The sequence below is a fragment of the Apium graveolens genome, chromosome 3, assembly GCF_009905375.1.
Source record: "Apium graveolens cultivar Ventura chromosome 3, ASM990537v1, whole genome shotgun sequence".
Classification (NCBI taxonomy): Eukaryota; Viridiplantae; Streptophyta; class Magnoliopsida; order Apiales; family Apiaceae; genus Apium; species Apium graveolens.
Window position 1 is genome coordinate 66,022,321 of NC_133649.1, and position 11,813 is coordinate 66,034,133.

An 11,813-nucleotide genomic window follows, 5' to 3' on the forward strand; every position below is an offset into this window, starting at 1 on the left:
CAAACCCTAATTGTAAAAAGCCTAACTTTGAAGTAAGAAAACAATACCATAAACACTTCGATTAAAAGAGAAATATCATAATTGAACATGCATGTAAACAAGAACAACATTTTCACATAACCCCTAATTTGCATACACGTATATACAACTACTCAGTGCATGGATGTACCTGTATACTTGGGGCTTTGTCGTGGTTTGTAAACTTCTGCATCTTCCTTCAGTCTTCGCAACCAAACCATTTCTTTTACTCCTCACCAAGAATTTGGCCGCCTTGTACAATATGAGAATGATTATGCAGGGAATTGGGAAGAATGGTAGTGATCTGTAATCATATATTCTTTTAGATGTAAGTTTACCCAAATACCCTTGCAACCATTTACTTTTTAAAAGTACATCAAACGCCGTTAGATTTTTTTAACGGAAGTCGCTCAGAGCCCTTTGGTTACTTTAAAAAAGTATTGTCAGCCACACATTTGGCAAATTTGTTATTTGAGCCACCAAAATGCAAAAATATTATATTTCGGGTATGAATAATGTAATTTTGTCAAATATCAAATTATATTCTTATTATATATTTGTTAGTAATGATACTGTACTATTAGTTTAATATGAACCCCTAGATATTTTAGTAAATATATGTGTATATTTATAATTATTATGTTAGGTCACACACACACTGTAGAGGGGGGTGAATACAGTGTATAGCACAATCAAATCGAACTTTAATAACTCAAGTAATAGAAAACAAACTTTATTCAAAACAATAAACTCTGTTACAGTATGGAACTGTTCTCTCTCAGTGATGAACAAATATCACGAGCGCTACTAGGGTTACAATGAATAATCTTCTCGATTATGATAACACTTATAGTGTAAACCCGATGTCTGTGTTTATATACTACACAGTTACAAGATAATCGCTAATTGATATGGAATATAATTCTGCTTCCTAAAATATATCAATCAGATATCTTTTCTTCCAAGTATTCTATTCTTCATAGAATTCCTTCTTCATGCATATCTCTTCTTATGTTTGTCTCGATCTTCTCTTCTTGTGAATCAACTGCCTTCCTTATCTGAATGTTTCCTTTAAGTCCTGATATTATCTTTTGATAAATATCTTCTGAACCTTAAGTACTGATGACTTAAGTTCTGACTTCAGTATAAGTGCTGATTTCAGTTAAGTACTGATTTGTCCTGTTTAAGTAAGATCTGTAACTAAACATAAATCACATTAGTCATGACATTATCAAATATATCTAACATATTATTAAAATATATCATATAAAAAATTATGAATAAATAAATTACGCATATCAAAAATTATAATAAAATTATTTTAAAAATTAAACAATATTAAAAGAAATTCATGCATGACACATGTTGTAAACTACTATGAATTTATTGAACGATTACTGAAATCTCTTCACAGGATTATAACATAATGAAATTCGGAGATGAAAATATAATTTGAATATTGACGAAATAAGTAGGTGTAACATTCACGTGGATAATAAAGTATTTGGCCTTTGTACATATAGAAGCACACATGAGGGCCGACCCTTGGGTAAGGCGACCAAGGCGGCCGCCTAGGGCACCACCGCGCACAGGGGCACCAAAATATTTCAATAACATATGTATATACGTGTATTTATTTTTTATATTATTTATTTTTTATATTATTTATTTTTTAAAATACAAATTTTAATTAGAATACATTAACATATATGTGATTGGGGGACATATTAAAATTTTAAAATATATTATTATCTTTTTGATAACTTTATTTTAAAATTAAAATATAATTTAATTTAATTTACTTTAAAAATTTAATTAATAAATTTATTTAATAAACAAAACAAAGTAAAAATATGAAAGGTTTGGAGAAATTGAGTTTTTGGACTATGCGTGTCTATACCCATTACCCCAGATGGCCAGATGAAGTCATATAACAAAAGTACAAAACCCTCTCATTCCCTCTGCTTAGCTACCGAATAAAATACAGAACACAACACAGATTGTTCTCTGTTCATTCTGAATATCAATTATCAAAACACTGGAAGTCATCGACTCATCGTGAAGATCGGATCATCTGTGCTTTGCAATTCAGCAATTATAACACAGATATGGTTTAAAGATTTCTATTCTAATTACTTTTTTAATAATATTGTAATTTACTATTTGTTTATTATTATTTTTCAATTTAAGGATTTGATGTGAATAATTAGAGAATAATTGAGATTTGTTTTTGTAAAAAGTAGTATGTCTTTTGTGATTTACTGATTTGGGATTGGTGACTAAAATTAATTGTATTATTTTGTTTGATGACTAGATAATTTGAAAATGAAGCATAACCAGTTATCGGGGCATCAAAAAAGGCAAAAGAAATTGAAAGCGGCGGAAGTAGAGAAATTGCAAATGGGCTCTCTTGACAAGTTTTTTGGGAAAAAAACAACTAATAGCGGTGATATTGGGGTTCCTATTAAGAATACAAATATTAGAAAATAATCTGAGAATGAAGCTACATATACTGAATTTGAGCAGGAGACTGAAACTAAGGAGCCAGAAACTCAAAATTTAAAAGATGGGCTTGTCGAGAATAATGTAGAAGAGACTGAGAAAGAAATTTCAGATGTTAGTATCAATTATGATCCTGGTACGTGGAAGAAAATTGATCAGTGGCTACGAGATTCATTGGTAAGAAAAGGACCTATCAGAATAATTTTAGAACATTTTCCAAAAGATTCAAGAAATAGACATTTTTCTTCAGTGCATTACACTCGGATTCTACCTAATGGAGACAAACAAGATAGGAAGTGGCTTGTTTATTCACTCTCAACAAACAAAGTCTTCTATTTTTGTTGTATGTTATTTAAACATGATGTGGCCAAGACAAATTTTGCAGAAGATGGAATTGATGATTGGCACAATCTTGCTGCTAAGTTAAGATCTCATGAAAGCAGTAATGGTCATCTAGTAAATATGAGCCCTTGGATTAAGTTAGAAGTGTGGATGGAGAAAAATGAAACAATTGATAAGATTGAACAAGATCGGATTAAAAAAGAGATAGAGCACTGGAAAAAGGTCCTGGTTAGGATTATTGCTGTGGTCCAAACTCTTGTTTGCAATAATTTAGCATTTCGAGGAGATGAAGAGAAAATTGGTAAACGCAAGAATGGATTATTCTGTAAATTCATTGAGATGCTTGCACAATTTGATCCAATAATGGAAGAGCATGTCCGACTAGTCAAGGAAGGTACTTTACATACACATTACTTGAGCCATAAAATTCAAAATGATTTAATAATGGCATTGGCAAATGAGATCAAGGATTCAATCATAAAAAAAATTCTAGAAGCAAGATACTTTTCTGTCATTTTGGATTGTACGCCAGATAAAAGTCGTGTGGAGCAAATGTCTTTAGTAATTCGGTGCGTTGATATTACTTTATCTCCAATAAAAGTTGAAGAATTTTTTATACAGTTTGTGATAGTTGATGATACATCAGGTTTTGGGCTCTTTAGCAAGCTTGAAGAGGTTCTTGGTGATCTTGGACTTGATATTGATGATGTTAGAGGACAAGCATATGATAACGGGGCAAATATGAAAGGGAAACATAAAGGGGTTCAGAAAAGACTACTTGATGTGAATCCTCGAGCCTTTTACACTCCATGTGGTTGTCATAGTCTAAATCTTGTGCTTTATGATATGGCAAACTGTTGTAGCAAGGGGTCTAATTTTTTTTGGGGTTATACAAAGATTATACACATTGTTTTCATCTTCAATACAGCGATGGGAAATTCTCAAGAAATTTGTTAACGGCCTAACATTAAAGCCACTGTGTGCAACAAGATGGGAAAGTCACATCGAAAGCGTGAGAGCTGTAAGATATTAGACTTCTAAACTAAGAGATGCATTGGTTCATCTTAGTAATGTAACTCAAGACTCTATGATAAGGTGTGAAGCTAGAAGTTTAGTTGAAAATGAAATTGAGAGTTTTGAGTTTCTATTTTCTATGTGCATCTGGTTTAACTTGTTAAATATCATTAATGTAGTTAGTAAGTTCTTACAACTTGAAGATATTGATATTGATATTGCATTGTCAAGATTGGAAGAACTTATAAATTTCTTTAATGAGTTTAGAGAAACTGGTTATGACTCTTGTAAGAAGGAGGCAAAAGAGTTAGCTTTGGAGTTGGATGTGGAGCCTGTGTTTCCTGAAAAGTGAAAAATTCGTAGGCTTGTTCATTTTGATGATCTTGGGGTTACTGCAGCTGATGATGATCAGAACTTGAGTGCTGAACAAAAATTCAGAAGATATTATTTCTTGTATATTGTTGATCAAGGTGCTTTTCAACTCAAACAACGGTTTAAACAGTTTCAAGATTATAAGGAAAAATTTGGGTTTTTATTTAACCTGAAGAAGCATTTATCTGGAGATGATGAGGGGTTAAAATCTTGTTGCATGAAGTTTGAGGGATTTCTTAGACATGATATGCGATATGATATTGTTGGCGCAGAGTTGTTTAACGAGTTACTAGTGTTTCGAATGGTAACACCCGATGAGATAACAAAGGCAATAGATGTGCTTAATTATTTAAGTTCTAGTTCAAGACAAATAAATTATCCAAATGCTTGGATAGCTTATAGAATCGTTGTGACCATTCCTGTTACAGTGGTAGAGGCGGAAATGACATTTTCTAGATTGAAACTGATCAAATCTTATCTCCGATCTTCGATGTCTAAAGATAGACTTAATGGTTTAGCTTTATTGTCTATTGAAAGTGAGCTGGCAAGTTCTCTAGATTATAGCAAAATTATAGAGAGATTCACATCTCAAAAGCCTAAAAAAAAGTTTCAAAATCAATAAAGGTAAACTCATTTTTATAACTTTATTTTGACATTGTTGTGTACTAGTAATGATGACTGTTCTATATTCATGATACTACATTAGTGGCTTGCATGAGATTATTGCAGGAGGTTGAAAACTTGGATATTTAGCGTACAAGAAATTCATTATATTCACTTGCTACTTTAGATTCAAGTAAGTTTTCTTTTATACAATGAATATATCTTATTGTGATTTTTTGGTTATGAATATGGGGCACCATTTTTGAATCCCGCCTAGGGCACCCAAATACATAGGGCCGGCCTAGCACATATCTAAACTAATATGTATCAAATAATTCAAACAAACCTATAATTCAAAGCAAATTCTTATCCTTATTAGATAAAAAAAAATTATATGGAAATTCTTATTTCAAAATCCAGCATAATTCATGTTAGTTGAGATGCAAAAAGGTTATAGTATTGTTATACAAGAAGTAATGTTGTAATTGTAGAATTTGACTAAATATTTATTTTTTTCCGTTGCATTGAAATGTATATATCCAGTTTTGGGCATGAAAATGAAAAAATGTATACATTAATGAGAAAAAGTCTGAAAAATGAGAAAGGTGTTAGAAAATGGAAAGTTTGAGGCATATTTTATATATGTTCTTGATATGATTTCCGGAAACTAACACTTGGAGGTTGTTCCTTGACATGAGGACTTAAACTTTCATATTTGGATCTAAGACATTTTCTTAGTGGAATCCATGAATATATTGTGACAAAGTTGCTTGTTTGAAATGGGTTATGGGGATTTTGTCCCACATTGGTATTGTAAAAGAAAGATATTGAGTTTATATAGCATCTTGTGTTAGTGTTGTTTACAACTACTAGCATAAGTGGAATGCTTGTGTGGCCTAGTGCTAGTGGGAACTCTTATATTTTTCTTTTCTATTACAAGTTTATTTATTTATATTGATTATTTAATTATTAATATAAAATATATTGAGTAAGGATTATTTTAATCATACACTGAATATATTTTGTAATATTAATATTAATTAATCAGGATATAATATAAATAATAAGGAAAACCCATTTTGTTCACTTTTTCTGTTTTGTTACTTGGTGTACCACATCGAGTAAAATAGAAGAAGAGCAACTTGAGATGCCTATATATTGAGAGGTATACTTGAGATTAAAATGACACAAGTCTCGGTGCCTACCTCGCAAACATATATGAGTTGCATAGGTTGTTTGGACAAACTGAGGTGCGACTCGCCGTTGATCATTGCTGGTTCTGTGGCTAGATTGATCTGTTGTTGTTTTATCCTGGAAGCGATATTGTTGCTGCATTCCATCACAGCTTAAGTGGGAGGCAATAATCTCTTCAAGAACAGTCAAGTCCTCTGGAAGGGTTTGGCGACTCAGCTGTTGTGTTCTTCTTCTTATCAGAATTTGGAAAGGGATAAGAGATAAGTTTTCTTTACTTTTTTTGTCAATTACAGTCTTTATAGTTTGTTATTGTCTTCGTGTTTTGTTTCGTTAGTTGGTTATTTGCCATGTTCTTGTTATTATATATATTACTGCCCATTGTTGCTGTGTAGTTAGAATTATACCCAACAATCTTGAAGAGATTATCTGTGTTATATATTAATTAGCAAGATGGTTAATGAAACTGCTGATGTTCCTAAAATTGTTGAGACTGGTTTTGGTTCTGGTGGTACTACTACCATTGACTGGACCACGTATCGTTTTCCCCATCCAATTGATTTATCGGGTATGCCTAATAAATTCAGTGGTGGGGCTTCTTTTTCTCGTTGGCAGAAAAAAAAATGAAGCTCTGATTAACGGTTAAGGGTCTATTGTTAGTTCTACAGTATGATCCTCCTGGGTTAGATCAAGAGAAAGCTGAATCTGTTAAGGTTTATGCTTTATGGGCTGAGAAGGATAGGGTGGCTAGGTCAGCTAATTTTGGCATCCTTGGAGAACACCTTGTTCGATGTTTATTCATCAGATGCCTATACTGCTAAAGTCTTATGGGATAAGCTGGACCAAACCCATAATACTGATTCTCAAGGATTTGAGAAGTATTCTGTGGCTAGGTTTCTTGATTTTAAGCTGGTGGATGGAAAATCCATGACTGAACAGGTTCACGACTTTGAGATGTTAGTTCATGATTTGGGTGAGTCCGGTATGGTCTTGCTTGAGAAGTTTCGAGTGATGTCTGTGATTGAAAAGCTCCCTAAGTCTTGGGAAGAGTTTGCTCTCTCCCTGAAAAGACAGAAAAGAGAGATCACATGGACTAACTTGATATTGGACATCTCAGTACGGGAGCAACACAAGTCCAAATAGGGACATGTGTTTCCTGTGGAACATGGGAGCTCGAAGGTGAATGTAGTGACTGTAGGACATAAAAGAAAGGTAGTCACTAACAAGGCTAACACTAAACCTGACAAGAACATGGCTAAGAAACCAAAGGCGAACAAACCATGTTGGTCTTGTGGACAGGTTGGTCATTGGAGCAAGGACTGTCTAAGTAAGAAACCTAAGAAAGCTGGAGTGGCAGCTCAAGCAAATACTGTGCTTGGACTTGGAACCACGAGTGGGCCAGTAGCTAAAATGGTCATGGGTGAGGTTGTTGCCTCTGGAACCGATGACAGGTATGTTACTTACCACCCTGTACTACTTTCCACTTATCTGTCACATGAGTGGTTGATTCATACTGGAGCTAATGTACATATTTGTGCTGATATTAGCTTATTTGTATCTTATCAACAGTCATGGAGTGACAGTGACGATGGGGAATGCTAGTGCTGCACAAGTGCTTGGAATAGGAAACGTGGACCTGAAGTTTGCTTCTGGGTGGATTCTATCTCTCACTAGAGTGCATCATGTTCCCTCTATTCGTAGAAATATTATAAGTGGAAGTTGTTTAGTTAAAAACGGCTTTGAACTTTCTTTGAAGTGTAATAAAGTAGTTATTACTCATACTGGTACATTCTTTGGCAAGGGTTACTTGTCTGATGGTTTATTTTTAATAAATGTGGAACCCGTTTTGGGTGGTTTTATTAATGATAGTGTTGCACCTTCTGTTAATTGTGTAGAATCATCTGATTTGTGGCACTTACGACTTGGTCATTTAAAATCTTGGTGCTCTAAAGAATATGTTGAATTTAGAGTTGATTCTAAATACGCCATTGATAAGAAATCTAAGTGTCAAGTGTGTGTAACTGCTAAACAAACAAGGAAACCTTTTCATAATGTTTTTAGGGATTCAGACTTGTTAGATTTAGTACACTCAGACATATGTGAATTTGGTGGTGTGTTGACTAAGGATCACTGTAGATATTTCATTACCTTTATAGATGATTGTAGTAGATATTGTTATGTTTATTTGCTTAAACATAAGTATGAAGCACTAGATAAATTCATTATGTATAAAAATGAAGCTGAAACATAAATTGGCAAAGTACTTAAACGTTTGAGGTCTGATAGAGGTGGTGAGTATACGAGTACCTTGTTTAATGAATTTTGCGCAAACAATGGTATAGTTCATGAGGTTACTCCACCATACACACCTGAGTCTAATGGGTGGCAGAACGAAAGAACAGAACTTTTAAAGACATGATTGACAATATGCTAATTAATTCTGGGTTGCCTAAGTACATGTGGGGAGAGGCTCTGAATACGGCTTGCCATATTCTAAATAGAGTCCCTCTGAAATATATGGACAAGACACCATATGAATTATGGAGAAAGCGTAGGACAAGTTTGAGTTATCTTCGTGTGTGGGGGTGCCTTGCTAAGGTGCTTTTCCCTGAACACAAGAGAAAGAAACTGGGTCCGAAAACTGTTGATTGTATCTTTCTGGGCTATCTTGAAACCACAAATGCTATGAGATTTTTGGTATTAAAATCTGACATAGATGGTATTGTGGCGAATACGATAGTTGAGTTTCATGATGCAACTTTCTTTGAGGAAGTATTCCCAATGAAGACTGGTATATCTTTAGGTAGTTCTGAGGATGATCCCACTCACACATCAAGTTCTATTCCTGATCATATAGAAAAGATGACAAATGTGGGGGTGGATCCTGGTAGTAGCTCTACTCCTAACAAAGTAGAGGAACCTAGAAGGAGTAAGCGTGCAAAGGTAGTCAAGGACTTTGGAAGTGACTTTATCACTTACAATGTCGAGGATGAGCCTTTAACTTTCCGTCAAGCCAAGGATTCTTCGGAGTCAAGGCATTGGAAAGGCGCTGTAAAGAGTGAAATTGACTCAATTGTATCAAACAGAACATGGGAGTTAGTTGATCTCCCTCCAAGATGTTCTACTATTGGATGTAAATGGATCTTCAAGAGGAAGCTAAACCCTAATGGCTCAATAAATAAGTACAAGGCTAGGCTAGTTGCTAAGGGCTTTAGGCAAAGGGAAGGCATTGATTATTTTGATACATATTCTCCAGTTGCCCGAATGATAACAATCAGAATGCTTATTGCATTGGCTTCTGTACATGGTCTTATCATCCATCAAATGGATGTAAAGACAGCTTTTCTTCATGGTGACCTTGAAGAAGAGATTTATATGGATCAGCCTGAGGGATTTGTTGTTTCTGGTAATGAGAGGAAAGTATGTAGACTAGTCAAGTCCATCTATGGCCTTAAACAAGCACCTATAGACTGGCATAAAAGTTTGATGAAACTGTTTTAGACTTCAAATTTTTTAATTAATGAAAGTGACAAATGTATCTACTATAAGGTTAGAGGTAATGATTGTATGATCATGTGCTTGTATGTAGATGATATCTTTTTGTTTGGAACCAATATTGAGATTATTAACGAGACAAAGAGTTTCTTGAAGATGCACTTTGAGATGAAGGATATGGGTGAAGCTAGTGTAATTCTTGGGATCAAGTTGACTCAGTCAACTGATGGAATAACTTTGTCACAGTCTCATTATATAGAGAAATCTATACTTGAGAAGTATGGTTATTCAAATTGTAGAATCGCTAGTACACCATATGATTCAAAAGTTGCCTTAGTCAAGAATAGTTCAGAAGTTCCTGTGTCTCAGTTAAGGTATTCTTAGATTATTGGGAGTTTGCAATATCTTGCTAATGTGACTAGGCCAGATATTTCTTATTCTGTATCTAAGTTGGCTAGATATATAAGCTATCTAAACAAGACTCATTGGGAGGCACTGGATAGAGTTCTTAGATATCTGAAGGGAACTATTTCCCTTGGCTTGCATTATCGGAGATTTCCGGGGGTACTCGAGGGGTACAGTGATGCAAGTTGGATAGCTAAGAAATCTGGTTCCAATGGAGTGACTGGATATGTGTTTACCCTTGCGGGTGGAGCAGTGTCCTGAAAGTCTTCTAGACAGACTTTGATTACTCGGTCTACTTTTGAGGCTGAGTTGTGTGCACTTGATGCCACGGGGACGGAGGCTGAATGGTTACATGGACTCATGAGTATGTTACATGTAGTAAGCAAGCCGCTTCCTGCCATTTCTGTTCATTGTGATAGCCGTACAACTATCGACAAAGTCTATAAGGGGTCTTGTGTCTGATAGGATTATTGCTATAGAGTTCATACGAACTCAGGATAATATAGCTGATTCGCTGACTAAAGGGATTGAGCATGCTATAGTCCTTAAGTCGAGGTTGGGGATGAGACTGGTAACCCATCATAATTCATCAACAGCGGGAACCCAATACACCTGAGAGGAGATCCCTCGAAGTGTATTCAATGTGGTAATAACAAGTTGTAAGGATGAATTGGTAGTACCTCTACCATATACATTTAGATACTTATGTATCTGAGTCTATCCCCTATAAACCTTAAGAGGTACTTGAACTGCTAGTTAGCAAGAGTTATTTGAACTCTGAATGAGGTCAAGTCGTTTGACGAGATGATAGCAGTACATCTCTGGAGATGCCCAGCTAAGCGAATGTAATTGTGTGGTCGCAATTAGAGGAAATGGTTATTCCTCGAAACATTCGACCAACAGGATCGAGACATGACCATTAACGTCTCAAAGCCGTAGATTGGCACCATAGCATTTGACTTGTCATCGTCTATGGAGTGTGATTACACCCAACGGATAAAGATTCAAGGTGAAACATTCCATCTGTATCCAGTAGCCATCGAAGTAGAGGACTTAGGAGGGTTCAAACCCGGGAGGGTACCGACTCTGAAAAGCAAGTTATGATAAAGTATGGTATGCAATTTAATTATGGATTTGTGGGGGATTGTTAGAAAATGGAAAGTTTGAGGCATTTTTTATATATGTCCTTGATATAATTTCCGGAAACTAACACTTGGAGGTTGTTCCTTGACATGAGGACTTAAACTTTCATATTTGGATCTAAGACATTTTCTTAGTGGAATTCATGAATATATTGTGACAAAGTTGCTTGTTTGAAATGAGTTATGGGGATTTTGTCCCACATTGGTATTGTAAAAGAAAGATATTGAGTTTATATAGCATCTTGTGTTAGTGTTGTTTACAACTACTAGCATAAGTGGAATGCTTGTGTGGCCTAGTGCTAGTGGGAACTCTTATATTTTTCTTTTCTATTACAAGTTTATTTATTTATATTGATTATTTAATTATTAATATAAAATATATTGAGTAAGGATTATTTTAATTATACACTGAATATATTTTGTAATATTAATATTAATTAATCAGGATATAATATAAATAATAAGGAAAACCCATTTTGTTCACTTTTTCTGTTTTGTTACTTGGTGTACCATATCGAGTAAAATAGAAGAAGAGCAACTTGAGATGCCTATATATTGAGAGGTATACTTGAGATTAAAATGACACAAGTCTCGGTGTCTACCTCGCAAACATATATGAGTTGCATAGATTGTTTGGACAAACTGAGGTGCGACTCGCCGTTGATCATTGCTGGTTCTGTGGCTAGATTGATCTGTTGCTGTTTTATCCTGGAAGCGATATTGCTGCAT

General features: G+C 34.6%; 1 protein-coding gene across 1 annotated transcript; it reads left to right on the plus strand.

The window, feature by feature from the left end:
• Positions 1–2,343: 2,343 nt before the first annotated feature.
• LOC141714289 (uncharacterized) lies at positions 2,344–3,819 on the plus strand. Its single transcript, XM_074517818.1, has 2 exons — positions 2,344–2,475; positions 2,545–3,819. Exons 1-2 carry the CDS (start codon positions 2,344–2,346, stop codon positions 3,817–3,819), a joined length of 1,407 nt encoding a protein of 468 aa, XP_074373919.1.
• Positions 3,820–11,813: the final 7,994 nt, after the last annotated feature.

What these genes read in the sequence shown, in the direction of transcription:
- LOC141714289 (XM_074517818.1), top strand. Translation starts at nt 2,344, where the DNA reads ATGAAGCATAACCAGTTATCGGGGCATCAAAAAAGGCAAAAGAAATTG. An exon ending in CTAATAGCGGTGATATTGGG is followed by an intron (nt 2,476 to 2,544) that starts GTTCCTATTAAG and finishes GAATTTGAGCAG; the next exon opens with GAGACTGAAACTAAGGAGCC.